The sequence below is a fragment of the Loxodonta africana genome, chromosome 3 (assembly GCF_030014295.1).
Source record: "Loxodonta africana isolate mLoxAfr1 chromosome 3, mLoxAfr1.hap2, whole genome shotgun sequence".
Lineage (NCBI taxonomy): Eukaryota > Metazoa > Chordata > Mammalia > Proboscidea > Elephantidae > Loxodonta > Loxodonta africana.
In genome coordinates this window covers 47,101,590-47,121,261 of record NC_087344.1, presented here as the reverse complement: position 1 = coordinate 47,121,261, position 19,672 = coordinate 47,101,590, and the positions used below count along the sequence as shown (strand labels likewise).

The following is a 19,672-nucleotide window of genomic DNA, read 5'->3' as shown; positions in this document are numbered from 1 at the left end:
AAGCTTGACTCCATCCACGTCACTAAGGTTGACACTACTTTGAGAAGGAAGGTCTTCCCCAGTAGTCTTTTGAGAGCCTTCCACCTGAGGGGCTCATCTTCTGGCATTATATCAAGCAATGTTTCACTGCCATTCATAAGGTTTTCACTGACTAAATCTTTTCAGAAGTAGACGGCTGGGCCCTTCTTCCTGGTTTATCTTTGTCTGGAAGCTCAGCTGAAACCTGGCCGCCAGGGGTGACCCTGCTTGTATTTGAATACTGGTGGCATCGCTTCCAGTATTACAGCAACACACAACCCCCCACAGTAAGACAAGCTGACAGACACATATATATACAGAGATAAAATTTCCCTGAAGAGAAGGAAGAAGTAAATCTGCAGATAGAAAAGACATACTAGATACCAGGAAGAACAGAAGAATTGTTTCCAAACAATTAACATGAAGGCATATCCTGGTTAAGTTATTGAACCTCAAGGAAAATAATTATTCTTGCAGTCACCTAGAAAGCGGAAAAAGGCTAATTGTAGACTTCTCCATAGCAACATTCAACGCAGAAAGACAATGGGCCAATGCCTGCAAGGTTCTAGAGAAAATTTGTCCCAAGAATATTATCCCTGCCCAAGTCGTCATTCAAGTATTAAGGCTGCAGACAAACATTCTCAATTAGAAAAGAACTCAGGGAATATGCAAAGGGGGCCCATCCTGAAAAATCCACATGACAGTGACATCTAGCCAACCAAGTGACAAATTAAAAATTTCAGGAATGAAGAAGCTGTAATAAATATACTCATAGAACACAGTGAGTAAATTGAAACATCAAAGTAAGGCTCACGTGCAGAGGGACTTATGGTTACAGAAGGGAATATAAATGCCATAGACTATGATAAAGTAAAAATGATGTCAGCAACATCAGGAAGAGGATGGGGAAGTGGGCAAGCTAATCACTTCATTTTTCATTACTGATGGTCAATCTATTCTATACTCTGCAAAAACTGGAACAAATAGACTTTAACACAAGAGACAGTAGTTCCTTAAATGATTCCTAACTGCTTGTTGATTTTCATAAGCTCTTTTCTTAATTGTACAGAGTTTTGTTTTGTTTTGTTTTTTAGGAACCACAGCCATGCGTGGCTTAACGTCCACAATATGTTCTGTGAGATAAGACGTTATGTGATTTGGACATTGTGGGAACACCATATTATATACTTAGCAAAGCTATACAGGGTACATTTTGTTTTACTTCCAAATTGATGCTTCTCGTTTGCCTACACGGGTTTTGCTGCATTTGGGAGCCACGATGCACTTCATGGCAATATTTTTGAAAGAAAATCAAGCAGAGGGATAACGCTACAACACTCAAGAGACACACGATACACGAGATTGGATGCTGCTGCCTATGAGTGGAAGCATACGCTGTTATACAGTAAGCTTTTTATTTGTAAGTAGGGAGTAGGGAAAGTTTACATTAACATAATGATAGAAAGTACACTACAGTAGATACATAAACTAGTAACACAGGTGTTCATTACAACTATAAGATACAGGTATTATAGTTATATGTACTGTACCATTATACACCTGGAAGCACAGCCACATTGTGTACAAGAGACATGAGATACACGTGTTGCATGCGGGAAGCTGTTGCAGTCACTATGTCCGGTTACGTCCACTACTTCCCATTCTCCACTTGGGATTTCTGAGCTGTATTATAACCTTATGGGACCACAGACATATATGTGGTCAGTTGCCTGCCCAAACAGACGTTATGCAGCACATGACTGTACTATTTCTTGTGGTAGGCACATTAATCAGTCTGAGACTTGGCCTTCCTTTGACTTCACTTTAGTTTCTTCTTCTAGTACACCTGACTAAAAATAAGTGTAATAATTTTAATGCCATAAATAATATGATCTCATTCTCTTAAAATTTCTTCTTTGTGAGTACAGTGTGTCTGGTTACTAACCTATCTGCTCTTCTCTCTGTATACAGGTATATAACTGTGTCAGTCAGTCATGATGACCATCCAGTGACAATACGATTTATTTGTGGATGGAGGGAAGGGGGTGAGGTTTGGCTTTTTTCCTTACACTCTTATGTATTGTTTGAATTTTTTATGATGAACATATAAATTTTATTTCATAAAATGCAGCTGTTACTTTGGAAAAAAAAAAAAAAGTAAAGATATACCAGAGAAATACTAACATAAAGAAAAAAGAAATGACAATTATCAAGGAAAAATTGAATTTAGGTAAAAAGCATTATAAGAAACAAGGAGGTCCAGCTCCTACTGATAAAAGGTCCAACAATGAAAACATAATATTCATGAACATTCATGTACCAAATAACATACCTTTGAAATATATAAAGCAATAATTGATAGACTACAATGAAAATCTCATCAATGAACAAAACCATACTGGGAGATAGATTTTAATACATCTGTCTCAGAAATCCATAAATGAAGGCAATATATATAGATAGATAGATAGATAGATAGATACATATTATGGAAAATAACAATTAACAGGCTTGATCTTATATTAGGCCACAAGAGGTCTCAACCAATTTTCTCATCCCACCCCACGTACACACATAAAAAAAAATACCAGCTAGCCCACAGGCACATTCACTAACCAAAATAAGAAAATAACAATAAAAGGGCTTGTTGAAACCATTCTTTTGGAAGCACTGTGATCTTGGGGAAAGAACCAAGCTCCAGCTGCCAGATCATTGGCTCAAACCCAGTTCTGCCACTTGATAGAATTTTATGCTCTTTCGAAAGCCACTTAACCTCGTTATGCCTCAGTGTTCTTACTGTAAGCAGGGATAAGATAAGAATCCTCCATAAGCATATCATGAAGATTAAACTCAATAAATGTGAATCCCCTTGAGGAAAAAAAAGTCAGCTACGTCTCTCTGAAAAGTATGGCTGGAAAAGATCACCCATAACCCATTGCCGTCGAGTCGATTCCGACTCATAGCAACCCTATAGGACAGAGTAGAACTGCCCCATAGAGTTTCCAAGGAGTGCCTGGTGGATTCAAACTGCCAACCTTTAGGTTAGCAGCTGTTGAACTTAACCACCATGCCACCAGGGTTTCCACAAAAGATCACGGCTGGTATCAACTCAAAAATCCAGAAAAGTAAACTGAGACTGCCGGGGAACAACTCAGAGAACAGGCACCGAATCCCAGTGCTCTCCACCTTCCAGGTTCTCCGTCACTCCTCTGAAGCCCTCCATGCTCCCTGGAAGGAGCCCCTGAGGGAGGACAAGACCCTTACCTCCTGAGCAGGTCACACAGGCTGTGCAGCGGCCGGCCTCATTCAGGTAGTGGTCAGACCCACACTGCTTCCCGCAGTCAGTGGAGGACTGCACACACTGCTTCTCCTGGGACAGCTCTGGAAAAAGAAGCAGAGAGGCTTCAGGCCAGGCTTGCCGTGGTGAAGGCCTCGCTTCCCACTCTCCACTGCTCATCCCTAAAATCCACGCCCCCCACAGCTCCATGGCCAACCCCCAAACACATCAGCCCAAGTCTTATGTTATAGATGGAGGCACTGATGCCCCGAGAGGGCAAACTTTGTCCAAGGTCACCTGGCAGGCAGGAGACACAACACAGGTAGAGGTGAAGAGTTGGGCCTGAAACTCCAGGGCTGCCACTTGCCAACTGCATGGCCTTGGGCAAGCTATGACATCCTCGCTATTAAAATAATACTAGGACCCACCTCCCAGGTTTGTTGTGAGGATTAAAGGGAGTGTGAGCATTAATGTGGAAACCCTGGTGGCACAGCGGTTAAGTGCTATGGCTGCTAACCAAGAGGTCAGCAGTTTGAATCCACCAGGCGCTCCTTGGAAACTCTGTAGGGCAGTTCTACTCTGCCCTATAGAGTTGCTATAAGTCAGATTTGACTCGACGGCAGTGGGTTTGGTTTTTTGGGTTTGAAGCATCAATGTGAATAAAGTGCTCACAGAAGATCCAGGCACACAGCAAGCACTATCCTGATGGGCTTCCTGTTTTCACTGCAGGAATTGGAGAGCTATAAGTCCCTAGACCATGCAGAGCCTAATCCAGTCTGACCTCGAGGTGGGCAACTCACCCAACCATCCCCTAACAGCCCAAACAGAGGAGACTCTGGGTGGTCTCACTTTGAGAAATCGGGGACTCGGTTTCCCATTGCACAAGAATGGGAGACACATGATGTTGACACTGATTAAATAGGACATAGGGGTGAGGTGGGGTGAGGGATGTCTACAGGACTTTCTGCCTGCCCTGCCCCATTCTTTGACCAGTGAGATTCTGGTCTGGTCAGGTCCAGGACGAGCACATGACCCAGACAGGTCAATCAGAATACTTTATCCCTCCAGCCGATGTAATTGGTTCAGGCTGAGCACATGACCCAAGCAGGCCAATAGGAGTACTCTGTCTTCCTCACCACTGTGATTGGCTCAGCAGGGGCACATGACTTATGTCAACCAATGAGGCCCACCACTGGCAATTTCACAAGAACAGCTTCGGAAGAGGACATAGTACGAAGAATATCATTGCTGTTATCAGATGTATCCTGGCTGAAAGCAGAGAATACCAAAAAGATGTTTACCTGTGTTTTATTAAAACTATGCGAAGGCATTAAGCTGTGTGGATCATAACAAATTATGGGTAGCATCATGAGGAATGGGAATTCCAGAACACTTAATTGTGCTCCTGAGGAAACTGTACATAGATCAAGAGGCAGTCATTTGAACAGAGCAAGGAGATACTGCATGGTTTTAAGTCAGAAAAAGTGTGTGTCAGTGTTGTATCTTTTCACCATACTTATTCTATCTGTATGCTGAACAAATAATCCAAGAAGCTGGACTGTATGATGACGAACAGAGCATCAGGACTGGAGAAAGACTCATTAACAACCTGCATTATGTAGATGACACAACCTTGCTTGCTAAAGTGAAGAGGACCTGAAGTACTTACTGATGAAGATCAAAGATCACAGCCTTCAGTATGGACTACAACTCAACATAAAGAAAACAAAAATCCTCACAACTGAACCAATAAAGAACAACATGATAAATGGAGGAATGACTGAAGTTGTCAAGGATTTCATTTTACTTGGATCCACAATCAACACCCATGGAAGCAGCAATCAAGAAATCAAATGACATGTTGCACTGGGCAAATCTGCTGCAAAAGACCTCTTTAAAGTATTAAAAAGCAAAGATGTCACTTTAAGAACTAAGGTGCACGTAACCTAAGTCATGGTATTTTCAATCATCTCATGTATATGTAAAAGCCGGACAATGAATAAGGAAGACCGAAGAAGAATCGATTCCTTTGAATTACAATGTTAGCAAAGAATATTGAATATACTGCCAAAAGAACAAACAAATCTGTCTTGAAAGAAGTACAGCCAGAATGCTCCTTAGAAGCAAGAATGGCGAGACTTCGTTTCATATAATTCGGACATGTTATCAGGAGGGACCAGTCCCTTGAGAAGGACATCAGGCTTGGTAAAGTGAAGGTCAGCAAAAAAGAGGAAGACCCCCAACAAAACAGATTGACACAGTGGCTGCAACAATGGGCTCAAGAATAATGGCAATCATGAGGATGGCACAGGACTGGGCAATGTTTCATTCTGTTATACATAGGGTTGCTATGAATCGGAACCAACTCATCGGCACCTAACAACAACAACAACAACAACATTCAGAAAGAGGAGTCCCTAGATAGTGCAAATGATTAACAGGCTAGATTGCTAACCAAAGGTTGGAGGTCGGAAGTTCAAGTCCCCACAGAGGCACCTCAGAAGAAAAGCCTGGCAATCTACCTCAAGAAATCAGCCATCAAAAACTCTGTGGAGCACAGTTCTACTCTCACACACATGAGGTTAACGTGAGTCAGAGTGGACTCGACGGCAGCTGGTTTTTCAACTAGTATCCAGAATGAGGCCCTCTCTTTTCTGTTGGGTTTCTGATTCAAAAGGCAGTTTAAGCCCAGAGCTGTCTAGGTGGTTGTTCTGCAGGATGGGCATGGGCAGGACCCACCTAAGGAGACAACTCAGAGGTGAACAGAGTCCAGAGATGGAGAGAAATGGACTCCTGTGGATTTCACTGAAACCCCTGGATTCAGGGTCCCCGCACTTTTCCATACTTGAGCCAAGGGTTTCACTTTTGTCTTGTTTGGCCCTGTGTGAGTTAAGCTTCTGTTAGTTACAAACAAAAGGTTTTAACATTTCTTGTGCTCCACTGGCAGTGTGGGGAAGCATATAGACATGCCTCAGAATCATATTTTTAAACACACAGGATTACAAAGGCACCCAACTATACCGAAATATGGTTATCAAAACATTAGGCAGAACCACATTAGTAATAGTAGTAGTAATGTGATTCTTGGTAAACTCATTAAATAATAAGATCTAATGACGACCATAGTTTTGAAGGCACGATGTCTGCAGCAACTGTAAAATAATTTGAAAGTATCCGTGATTTCAACTGATAACAAAGTCTCAGGTACTACTATTACTACTTTGGTTTGTTGCCTTAATTCATAATGGAAGGAATTCATAATGAAAAGTCCAATTAGAGGCTAACAAAAATAGAAATCCCGGGGTAGTACAAACAGTTATAACCACTCGGCTGCTAACCAAAAGATTGGCAGGCCAAACCCACCCGGAGGTAACTGGGAAGGAAGTCCTAGTGACCTGCTTCTGAAAAACCAGTCATTGAAAACTCTATAGAGCACAGTTCTACTCTGACACACATAGGGTCACCATGAGCTGGAACTGGTTTTAATGAAAATAACTGAACCCTTTTAGGAACACCAGCCAACCAACCAGTTGCCGTGTTTTGGAATAGAACTGTGCTCCATAGCATTTTCATGGCTGCGGCCTTTCAGAAGCAGATGGCCAGGCCTTTCTTCCAAGGCATCCTTGATTGGGTTCAAACCACTAACCTTTCAGTTACTAGCCAAGCACTTAACTATTTGCACCACCCAGGGATCCTTCAGGTTCACAGACATCCTGAAATCTACCCATCAAAACTTGAGAGTCCATAGACCCCAAGGTAAGAGTCCCTATGGAAATCCTAGCTTGATGACTCTCACTCTGAAGCTCAGAAAACTTCAGTACCTCCCCAGTGGTCTTTCCAAGAGGTAAACCTGGTTCCATCATCCTTGCCTAAAACTTTCAAAGCTCTCCCATGGTTCCCAGGATAGAGGCCTGGGTCCTTACCATGGTTTATGAGGCTCTGCCCACCTACATCTCCCTTACTCTCTAATCTCTAGTTCCCTCCTGCCCCAGAGCCTTTCCACAAGCTGGTCCCTATGCCAGGAACACTTCTCCCCCTATCCCCCTAATAAACCTTCACATCATGGTCAAAACATCACTCCCTCTGCAATGTGGCTGGGACTGCTGTTATCAACTGTCAGAGGCCCATCAATTGCAATCTCACTTTTATTTGTGGGATGATTTTCTTAGTGTCTAGATTCCCCACATGAATGCTGGCTCCTCGAGGGTGGATTGTTCCATCTCTGCTCACCACTGATTCCCCTATCACAGTCCCTGGGATATATTTATTTGATCAATATATGGTCTGCAAACCTAATCAATACAAACTCCTCAGCGTGGCATTCCTGGGCCCTCACTCTATGTCTCCAGACTCCATATACGGTCCACTTCATGCACTCTATGCCTCAGCCAAGGTGGACATCTCAGCCTTTCCCCTGACCTCCCTCATATGTCCTGGAATGTTCTGTCCTCAGGCTAAGATGCCCCTGCACCTCCATTACCACCCACTGGGAACTCTTCACATCCAATCAGGTTAGACCGAAATACTATCTCCTTGTGGAACTTTTCTGATCATCCAACCCCATCCAGGTCCCCTCTCCAGATGCCTTTAGCATCATCTTTTAGCACCAGGGTCTGATCTGGGAATGCTTTAGAACATTCTGCTGCAGAAAATATACCCAAGGGCTCAGAGTAGCTAATTTGGTGGTGGGATTACTCATTCACTCAACTCACATATTCTGACCACCCCCCACTCAACTCACATATTCTGACCACCCCCTAGGGACCAGGTACTGATTTATGGACTGAAGAAAACAAAGTCCCTGCCCCCATGAAACTTACACTCTCCCCTAGGGAAGAAAGACAAATAAATAAAGAAATAAATTAGCCTCCACCAGTCTGAGTTCAGTATAACTAGATGGTGCCCAGCTACCACCACTGACTGCTCTGACAGGGATCACAATAGGGGGTCTCAGACAGAGCCAGAGAAAAATGTAGAACAAAATTCAAACACACAAAAAAAGACCGGACTTACTAGCCTGACAGAGACAAGAGAAACCCCAAGAGTATGGCCCCTGGACACCCTTTTAGCTCAGTAATGAAGTCACTCCTGAAATTCACACTTCAGCCAAAGATTAGACAGGTCCATAAAACAGAATGAGACTAAAGGGGCACACCAGCCCAGGGGACAGGAAAGCTGGTAATAGAGAACCCAAGGTCAAGAAGGGAGAGTGTTGACATGTCATGGGGTTGTTAACCACTGTCATAAAGCAATATGTATACTAATTGTTTAGTGAGAAGCTAGTTTGTTCTGTAAACCTTCATCTAAAGCACAATGAAATAAAAATTTTAAAACTATCAAAAAAAGAAATTAACAAGTTGGCTTCCAATGTGGATACAAACTCAGAAGAAAATAAAGCAGGTGCTCTGAGAGAGGAAGACGGGAGAGTGGAGCGAGAGTTAAGACAGTGTGGGCAGGGAGATGTCACTGAGACCCAAAGGCTGGAGGGCAGCCATCATGCATGGAATGGAGGAGAGCATTCCAGGCAGAGGGAAGAGCCGTGCAAAGGCCCTGGGGCAAGAGCAAGCATGACACCTGCAAAGAATAGAAAGGCCACGGAGGCTGGAGCAGACAGAGCACAAGAATTATGGGTGTTTGTTCATTTCTCTCTTCTTCTTTTCTGCATTTTTCAGACAGATCCTCTCCATTGAGTATTACTTTTGTAATCAGAAACAAAAAATGGTTAAGAAAGGCTCCGGAGTTGTGGAGGTATTCTTGGAATGATTTCCCAGTGTTCCTCTGCCCTGTACACCTCACCCCCAGTCTCTGGTTAGCACCTTCCTGCCTCCAGCTGTTCTTACAGACATTTCCAACACCACCTCACCTCTGGTTTAGCCTCGGGGCAGACAGGCAACTCAGCCCCAGCTGCTTTGGTCCCAGAAACTCCCACATGGAGAAATATTCCTGCCTGAGTCTAAGCCACCAGCCACTCCATCCTCCCCACCTCGCCCCCTCTCTACACCCTATTCTCCAACCAAATGGAACCCCTCCAGCTCTTGAGTGAGCCACTCTTGCCCACCTCCAGTCTTTGTATATTCTGTGTCATCTAACCAGAGCACACACTTTCCCCACCCTTGCCCAGCCAACTCCTGCTCAACCTCAGATTCCTTTAGTTGCTACCTCCTCCAGGAAGCCTCCCCTGAGTGCTCCATCCAGATGAGGTCCCCCAGGAGTGTGTTCCTGCGGCTCCCAGCGGTATCACCCCAGATCGTACCAGCCTGTTGCAGCAGATACATTTTGGAGACTCTTCCTAGCCCACTGCCCCCCACCCTTACCTCTGTGGCCCCCCGCCACACACACACACACACACACACACACACATACAAACAGCAGTGGTCTGGCCTTGGGTACCCAGAGCCAGTGTCTTAAAACACTGATATCAGAGGCAGAGGCAGATATCTGGATTTATCTGTGCCCCTACCCCCAAGGCTTTCTCCTCTCACTGGAATTGGAATTGAGATGCTTGTCGAATGTCCCTCCTGCTGCCCTGAAGGAAACTCAGACTTGACAGAGAGCTGTACACCGGCCAAGCTCGGGCAAGAGTAGCGGGGACAGAGGAGGCCACTGTGCAGAAAGAAGAGAATGCTATAGGGAGAGTAGACAGCTAAGTTGTACCTGAAGGATGACAAGGAGCTAGTCAAGCAAAGATGGAGACCCAGGGAGGCAAAGAGGCTCTGTGAGGAGGGGCTCCACAGGACAGAGTCTCAGATGGCGAGGCAGCAGCCCTCATGCCAGGCCTGCAGGCCCCGTGAGGAGCTAGGCTTATCCACAGGCATGGGAGCGGGGCCGGTGAAGCCCTCCTCTCACAGCCCTGGGAGAAAGCCTCAGCTCCCCAGACAAGGTGGACACACCACCCAGGCCCAAACAGACCATGATCTTACCTACCTCCATGCTTGGTTTCACAGACCTTCTCCCCAACATATGGGTGAGCCTCATACAGACCCTTTCCTGCTCCTGCGGGGAGGGAGCCTGGGCACAGAGGACGGGGGTCCTGGAAGCATGGCGTGAAATAGGAAGTGGGTGTGTGGCCCCAACACCAGCTCCTCACTAGTGCGCTCTACTGCCTCCCAGGAAGCAATGAGTACGGGATAGCTGTGAAGAGCTCCGGATTCTGAGTGAGAAGGACAGGTTTAAGCCCCAGCTGAGCCGCTTCGTACGTAGCCTGTGACCTTGGGGAAATCCCTGAACCTCTCCGTCTCCAAGTTTTCCTACTTGCTTCTTGTTAGCTGTCAAGTTGGTCCCTAACTCATGGAACAGAACGCTGCCTGGTCCTGCACCATCCCCATGATAAGATGTGAATCGGACCATAGTAATCTATAGGGTTTTTATTGGTTGATTTTTGAAAGTAGATTGCCAGGTCTTTCTTCCTAGTCCTTCTTAATCTGGAAGCTCTGTTGAAACCTGTTCAGCATCACAGCAATATGCAAGCTTCCACTGACAGACAGGTGGTGTCTGCTCATGAAGTGTACTGCCCAGGAATTGAACTCAGGTCTTCCGTATGGAAGGTGAGAATTCTACTACTGAACCCCCACTGTCCTACCTCACTTGCTAAGGATGTTTAATAATAGCACCTACCTCTCGGTGGTGGTGGTAGTGGTTGCCATTGAGTCAATTCTGACTCATGGCGACCTCATGTGTTACAGAATAGAACTGCTCCTGCTCCATAGGGTTTTCTTGGCTGCAATCTCAACAGCAGGTCACTATGTGTCATGGATTGAATTATGTCCCCACAAAAAAGTGTATACTAACTTGGTTAGGCCATGATTCCCAGTATTCTGTGGTTGTCCTCCCTTTTGTGATTGTGATTTTATGTTAAAGAGGATTAGGGTGGGATTGTAACACCCTTACCAGGTCACATCCCTGATCCAATGTAAAGGGAGTTTCCCTGGGGCGTGGACTGCACCACCTTTTATCTCTCAAGAGCTAAAAGGAAAGGGAAGCTACCAGAGAGTTGGGGACCTCATACCACCAGGGGCAGAGCACAGCGTTTTGGACCTGGGCTTCCTGCACTGGGATGCTCCCTGACTAAGGAGGACTGATGTATCACAAGGACCTTCCTCTAGGGCCTACAGGAAGAGTGGGCCTTTCCCTCAAGCTGGCACCCTGAGTTCTGACCTCTAGCCTACTAGGCTGAGAGAGAATGAACTGCTCTTTGTCGAAGCCATCCACTTGTGGTATTTCTGTTATAGCAGCACTAGATGACTAAGACACCAGGCTTATCATCCGTGGTACCACTGGGCGGTTTTAAACTGCCATCTTTTCGGTTAGCGGCTAAGCGCTTAACCATTTCATCACAAAGCGTCCTCACCTACCTTCCAGGGTCCCTGTAAGGGTTCAACATGCTAATTTAGACTAAGGGCTCAGCACAGTGGACGTTGTATACAGCATGCTCAATCAGTGTTAGTCGTTGTTATGAGGCAGCGAGCTCCCTGTCATTGAGGGTAAGTAAGCAGAGGGCTAGGGACCATCTGTCAGAAACGGGATTTCAGTTCTGGGTGAGAGAAGGGATTTGATGATATCTAAACTTCTCAGATTTGCATTGGGCAAATCTGCTGCAAAAGACCTCTTTAAAGTATTAAAAAGCAAAGACGTCACCTTGAGGACTACGATGCGCCTGACCCAAGCCATGGTGTTTTCAATCGCCTCATATTCATGTGAAAGCTGGGCAATGAATAAGGAAGGCCGAATAAGAATTGATGACTTTGAATTATGGTGTTGATAAGGAATACCGAATATACCACGGACTGCCAGAGGAATGAACAAATCTGTCTTGGAAGAAGTACAGCTGGAATGCTTATTAGAAGCAAGGATGGCAAGATTTCATCTCACATACTTTTCTCATGTTATCAGGAGGGACCAATCCCTGGAGAAGAACATCATGCTTGGTAAAGTAGAGAACCAAAAAAACAAAACAAATCCTGCTGCCGTTGAGAGTCAGTGAAAAAGAGGAAGACCATCAACAAGATGGATTGACACAGTGGCTGCAACAATGGGCTCAAGCATAACAAGGATTATGAAGATGGCGCCGGACCAGGCAGTGTTTCTTTCTGTTGTACATAGGATCGCTATGAGTCGGAACGGACTGGATAGCACCTAACAACAACAAACCTCTCAATCTCAAAGATCTCCAGGCTTCCTCCCTTCACCAACCCGCCCCCGTATAAATGCAGCCTCACAGCTGAGCGCTGATTGCAGAGGGCAGTCAAAATGTCAGAAATTTCCCCGAGAGACCAAGGGAGGAGTTTTTGTGGGTTTTTCGTTTTTCCTTTCTCCCTTGCCCGGAAGCACAGGGTTATTAAAACTTCAGCAAAATGCCTCACCCACTGCATTAGCATAGGTGCTCAGTGGGTCTCCACCCCCATCACCAGCATCTTGAAAAAGGGCGGTGGGGAAGGGAGCCCCCCTTCCTAAGTCACAGCTCCTCAAGGGAGGAGACCTCTGACCTGGAACCTGGGCTGTCACTTCCCCCCTCCCCCCACCAACTTCCCATCAAGGTCCCTCCAGGCTGGGATCAAAGGGGCCAGAGGAAGGTGGGAGGGAAATGTCTTTCTCCCAAGGCTGGAACTGTGAATCCCAAGAAAAGCCACAGAATGTTGTAGGGCACATTACTCCAAAGGGAGAGACTAAAAAACCCTGACTGAGGCTGGCCTGGGAGAAGAAGTGTGGGAGCCACCCAGCACTAGGTTTTCGAGGGCAGTAGAGCAGGGAAGGGTGCCAGAATTTCAGCAGGGAGAGGTGGGGTGGACATCATAGGTGGAGGGAGAGGCACGCACGAAGGCCCAGAGACTCAGAAGTGCACAGGTGGTTCAGACGACACCAGGCAGAGCAGTTCCTGTAGAAAGGCGAAGAGAGATAAGGCTCGAAGGGTAAAAAGAGACCTCACTATACCCCTGAAAACCCTATGCCGTCGAGACTAGCAATAAACAGTTGCTGGATGGGTGGGTGGATGGGTGGGTGGATGGATGGATGGATGGATGGATGGATGGATGGATGGATGGATGGATGGATGGATGGATGGATGGATGGATGGGAGGATGGATGGGAGGAAGAATGGGTAGACAGGTGAGCGAGAGAGTGCGTGAAAAGTCAGGAGGGTAGATGCGTAGGTGCGTGGATGGGTGGATGGATGGAGGCCCAGCCAGTTAATCACTGAAGTCCTAACTCTGAAAAAAGGATGGGGACCTACCTGATATACAATTCAAAATCAACACTAAACCACAAAATAAAGGTGAGAAAGTCCAATAAAGTTCTGCTTCCCCACCCCCTCCCCGCTCCCCACCCATAATTACTTGAATTATTTGGGGGAATAGAAAGTATCAAATTATCTCCCAAAAGGTTTTCTCGTCCTTTGGTGGCCTAAGCACGGGCTTGGTCTGCATCTCGTGGTGGATTAACAAGGCCACAGGTCTAGAATCAGGCTGACCGGATCCCGTCCAGCTCCAGCCACACACCCGCCATGGGACCTGAGGCAGGCATCGAGCCTTCCTGTGTAACGTGGGCCTATCATTACCTCCAGACAGCATGGCTGGAGGATTAGATGAGCTTATGTCTGGACCAACACAGGGCATCTTCCTGATGACTCTCGCCCACTCCCAATGACCTACCCTCCTCCAAGCACTGCAGCCATTATGATGGACCATTGTACACAGCAGCTTCCTTACATCCTTCACTGGCATACTAACATCTCTCCTCCCCTCTGATCTTGTCTGATCCTGGAGGTGAGACCACAGTTCATCTTTATCTGATGCCTCACACAGCTGAGGTCACTGGATGTGCCTTGGGACTTTTGATAATAACCACAGATGATGGAAATGCCTGGGGACCCTGTTCTAGTTGCTTCCCTCCTCCGCCCTGAGCATCCTCTGCAAAGCGGAAAGAACAATGGTCCTCCCTGTTCTGGAAGTGCTTCCTGATAATCTACTAGGAACAGACCACCGTGATGGGGGCAGGCGGGCCTTCCAGGAAATGAGCTCCGGGCAGGAGACTGGTCACTGAAAGATCTCTAGTCCTGGCTGCCCTGGGGCAAATACATGTTCTGGGCTAGAGCAGATGAGGACCATAACGGACTTGCGGAGCTGCTGGGCAGTCAGGAGATGTTGATAGTCCAGGCGCTAGGGGCACAGATCAAGGACAGAAGACATGAAGAAAGCAAAAAAAATGACACAACCTTGCTTGCTGAAAGTGAAGAGGACTTGAAGCACTTACTGACGAAGGTCAAAGACTATAGCCTTCAGTATGGATTACATCTCAACATAAAGAAAACAAAAATCCTGACAACTGGACCAATAAGCAACATCATGATAAACAGAGGAAAGACTGAAGTTGTCAAAGATTTCGTTTTACTTGGATCCACAATCGACACCCATGGAAGCCGCTATCAAGGAATCAAATGACACATTGCTTTGGGCAAATCTGCTGCAAAAGGCCTCTTGAAAGGGTTAAAAAGCAAAGATGTCACTTTGAGGACAAAAGATGCTCCTGACCCGAGCCATGGTATTTTCTATCACCTCATATGCATGGGAAAGCTGGACAATGAATAAGAAAGACCGAAGAAGAATTGACACCTTTGAACTGTGGTGTTGATGAAGAATATTATATATACCATGGACTGCCAAAAGAATGAACAAATCTTGTCTTGGAGGAAGTACAGCCAGAATGCTCCTTGGAAGTAAGGATGGTGAGACTTTGTCTCACATACTTTGGACATGTTATAAGGAGGGACCAGTCCCGGGAGAAAGACATCATGCTTGGTAAAGTAGAGGGTCAGTGATAAAGAAGAAGACACTCAACGAGATGGACTGACACAGTGGCTGTGACAATGGGCTCCAGCATAACAAAGATTCTGAGGATGGCGCAGGACTGGGCAGTGTTTCATTCTCTTATACATGGGGTCACTACGAATTGGAACTGATTCAATGGCATCTAAAAACAACAACTAGGATCACAGAGCCCTGGGCTCCAGCCCCAGCCAGCTCCGCCATTTCCCAGCTCTGTGACCTTGGGCAAGTTACTTAATCTTGCTGAGCCCCATGTCTTTATCTCCCAAATGGGAATAAAAAGTAGAAATTTTAAGAAGCCCTGGTGGTACAGTGGTTAAGCGCTTGGCTGCTAACCAAAAGGTGGAAGGTTTGAACCCGCGAGCTGCTGCACAGAAGAAAGACCTGGCAACCTGCTCCCATAAAGATTTCAGCATTTAACCCTATGTGGTAGTACTACTCTGTCCAATAGGGTCACTAGGATTCGGAATTGACTTGAGAGCACACAACTACAACAACGAGATGATGCAATGCATACACAGGTTTCAGACTAGTGTATTGTAAGTGTTCAATAAGAGACAGCTATAAATTAAAAGCAAAAATGCACAGAGATGTTCTTTCCTCCATGTGGCAGCAACAAACCCAGCCCTACTCTTCCAAGAGAAAGTTTCTGGATTCTGTGACATTGGGGAAGGACTTCAGAAATCTTTCACCAACCATGCCAATGATGATGTTTGCTCCCATCTTCCCTGCTCACCAGTCCCCCCAGATGGTTGTGACTTGAGGACAAAAACCACCCCTTATCTGCATCCCCAGCATCCCCACTCACCTGAGGGGCAGCGGTAACAGCACTTCCCAGCATCCTTGTCATAGTAGCGGTTGGGGTCTCCAGCACAGATGTCCTCGGGGCCTCGATCCTAGAAAGTCAGACAAACCAAGAGCTAGTGAGGCCAGGAGGGCCCCAGACATACATTCTCCCCCATTGCCTCTGGCCCCAGGAAGCCTGGTCTGCACTGGATGTCAAATCCAGACCTGAGCTGAACCTCATGTTACAGAAGAGAAATCACAATGGAATCTCCTCGTTTGCTATTTCCCTCAATCCTGCTCCTCCCTCCCATCTTTCCCACTGGAGTTGACGGCAACTCCAGCCTTCAGGTCAAAAACCTTGGCATCTTCCTTGACTCTCTCTTTCTGTCATATACTTATATAACCCACCAGCAAATCCTCTTGCCCTCTTCAGACCACTCTCCCTACCCCTCCATCACCCTGGTCCCAGCCACCATCAGCTCTCGCTTGGATTAATCCATTTGCCTCCTACCTGGTCTCTGGGGTGGGCCTAGCAATATGAAAGTCTGGTAAACTTGTTTGTTGAAGTCTAACACCTATACAGAATAGTGCACAGACCTCAAGTGCACAGTCCCCTGAATTTTTACAGTGTGAACACACAATGCAACCAGCACCCAAATTAAGAAACAGAGCATCACCAGTCCCAGAAGCTTCCCTCATGCCCCTTTCCACTCACTACCCCCAAAAAGGCACCCACTAACCTGACTGCTACACTATACATTAGTTTTGTGTTTTTTACCTTTACACAGTATAATCATACAGTCCCTTCTCTTGCAACTGGTTTCTTTAATTCAACATTATATTGTGGAATTATCCACATTGTTACACATAGCAGGAATTTGTCCACTGCGTGAATACACACAATTTACCTGTTCTACTCTTGATAGAGATTTGGATTAATTGCCCTTTTCAACTATTATGAATAATGTTGCTAGGAATATTCCTATCCATATATTTTGGTGAACAAAATGTGCATCTTTCTGTTACATATATACCTAGAACTGGAATTGCTGGGTCATGAGGTATGTGTGGAAACCCTGGTGGTGTAATGGTTAAGTGCTACGGCTGCTAACCAAGAGGATGGCAGTTTAAATCCGCCAGGCGCTCCTTGGAAACTCTATGGGGCAGTTCTACTCTGTCCTATAGGGTCGCTATGAGTTGGAATCAACTCGACGGCAGTGGATTTTTTGGTTTTTTGAGGTATGTGTATAGTCAGCTTTGATAAATTCTCCAGTTTTCCGAAGTGATTATACCAATTGACATGTCACTGCAGTGTATGAGAGTTCCAGTTGCTCCACATCCTTGACAACACTTGGTATTGTCAGTTTTTTAAATTGTAGTCATTTTGGTGGGTGTGTAGTGATAACTCACTGTGTTTTTTATTTGCATTTCTCTGATGAATAAAGATGTTGGGCACCATTTCACATGCTTATTAGTGATTTGGATATTCTCTTGTGGAAGATGCTTATTTGAGTCTTTTTTTCTATTTTTTTTTTAATTGGGTTGTCTTACTTTTATTGATTTGTGGAAGTTCTTTATATATTTTGAATGCAAGTCCTTTGTTGGGTATATGTATTGCAAATATCTTCTCTCATTCTATGGCTCGTCTTTTCACTTTCTTAATGGAGTCCTTTGTTGAGCAAGAATTCTTAATTTTAGTGGACTCCAATCTATTGATCTTTTCTTTTAGGGTTAATGAATGCCTTTTTGGTGGTCTTGTTTAAGAAATATTTGGCCACCTAATGTCATTGAGACATTCACTACATTGTCTTCTGGACAAAGTATTTGACCTTTTACAGTTAGGTTGGTAATCCATCTGGAAATCATTTTTGTGCATGGTGTGAGGTCGGGGTCAAGGGTCACTTTTTTCAGGAATCTAAATTTCTAACAGACTCCTCCATGTGTTTCTGGGGCTTTTTAAAAGTTAAGCCCCACTGCTAGAGGGGGTTCAAGAGAAGAAAAGTTTCTGCTAAAATCCTGGGGAAATAATTCTGTCCTTCCTGGAGGGATGACAGTGGTGCACCAAAGAAGGTTTCCAGGGAGACTCATAATGGTGAACTCCTTGGAGGGAGGGAAGAAGGAACTGTGTCCCATCTCCATGTCCTCAGCATCCAAGATGGGGCCTGGCAAAGAAAGTGGCCACTGTGGGATGAATGGAGATGCAATTTTCTTGGTTTGGAGGAAGAATGCAGAAGAGGTGGTGCCCTAAAGCCTCCTTCTTCTCTCCCCTGAAGGGAACAGTGAAAATTAATAAACCAGTATTTCTGGTATGTTCAGAGAATACAAAGGAAGCCAGTGAGGCTGGAAGCGGGGGGAACACATGGGGTGTTGATTACATTATTCTGTTTTTTCACATATATATCACCATAATAATTTGAAATAATAACTATAACCTGACATTTGCATGACACTGGTCTCAGGACATTTGTGTGTCTTCTATCTCATTTAATCCAGAGCCCAGGGCCTTGAGGACATCCTCTTCTCCCAGCCCACATCTAGCCTCCTCCCTCCAGCAGGATCTCATTTCTCTCAGGCTCTTGGGGGCCTCTCCAGGGGGCAGGGAGCTTCCTGGACAACCCAAGATTCTCCTTGAATCCCAACATCTCACCAGGTGAGGTTTAGAAGCCTACAGATAGGGTGGGGTAGGGGTATTATGGTTCGACCTGCTGGGCCGGCTAAGTATGGGAGAAATTCTGGTTGTCGGCCTGGGTTTCCCTGCCTTGCTTGCCTGTTCACCTCACTGACAGCCTGAGGATCTGAGGGGCCATGGTCTCAGGCCCCAGCTCACTCTGCCAGGATCTGTGGGTGGCTGAAGGGGAGCCCTGGATGCTCCCCTTCATCTCCTGGCTCCAGCATCCTTGGTCAATGGAGGGATGGGATGTGGGGATGCAGGGAAGAATAGGGAGCCAACAGTATTGTGCACTCACTCCCCTGAGTTTGGCCTTGGGTGCCTGCTTTCACACAACTTCTCCTTTACTCCACCCCAGTCTATGTTGATGAGGGCCCGGAGAGGTAATCACCGACCCAAGATCACCTAGCTGCTCAGTGCAGAGAGGAGATTCAAGCCTCACTATATCCCCAACTCTCTCCCCCTCTCTGGACCCAAAGCTCCCCATCTTTAAAATTAAATATCCAATGCACTGATCAGGACACAGTATCACTTCTGTGGTCTTCCTACCAAAATCCATAACCTGAACCTCATCATGAGAGCACATCAGACAAACCCAAACTGAGGGACTTTCTACTTAACAACAGATTTGGGTTATTTTTTCTTTTTTTAATTGGGTTGTCTGGCTATTCTTATTGATTTGTTGAAGCTCTTTATATATTTTGGATGCAAGTCCAAAAGCCTATAGGTAGGGACTCTCCGGACTCTCCAGATGCTCCAAACATGTCAACGCGTGAAAGACAAAGAAAAGCTGAGGAATGTTCCAGATTAAAGGAGATTAAAGAGACATGACCAATGTTTGGATCGGGTCTTGAATAGTGGGGAAGAGGGGGGTTGCTATAAAGGACAATATTGGGATAACTGGTGAAATTTGAATACGGACTTTATGCTTGCTAACATTATATCAGTGTTAAATGCCCTGAATTTGGTCATTTGTTTATTAAGAGATGTCCTTGTTGTAGAAGAAACATGATGGGATGTTTAGGGATGGAGGGCCACAATGTATGCAACTAACCAGCAAATGGTTCAGTAAAACAAAATAATAATACAGTAAAACCTGTGAAAGCC

The 19,672-nt window shown here is 45.6% G+C and overlaps 1 protein-coding gene across 1 annotated transcript in view; it reads right to left on the bottom strand.

Moving 5' to 3' along the window:
• The window catches only part of TNFRSF8 (TNF receptor superfamily member 8), an 84,747-nt gene that overhangs the window by 53,290 nt on the left and 11,785 nt on the right, over window positions 1-19,672 (bottom strand). The window contains exons 2-4 of the mRNA XM_064279929.1: window positions 15,916-16,007; window positions 8,464-8,470; window positions 3,283-3,388 (exon numbers count right to left, since the gene is read on the bottom strand). Of these exons, the coding sequence (XP_064135999.1) occupies window positions 3,283-3,388; window positions 8,464-8,470; window positions 15,916-16,007 (205 nt within the window). The remainder of the gene's footprint in view (window positions 1-3,282; window positions 3,389-8,463; window positions 8,471-15,915; window positions 16,008-19,672) is intronic.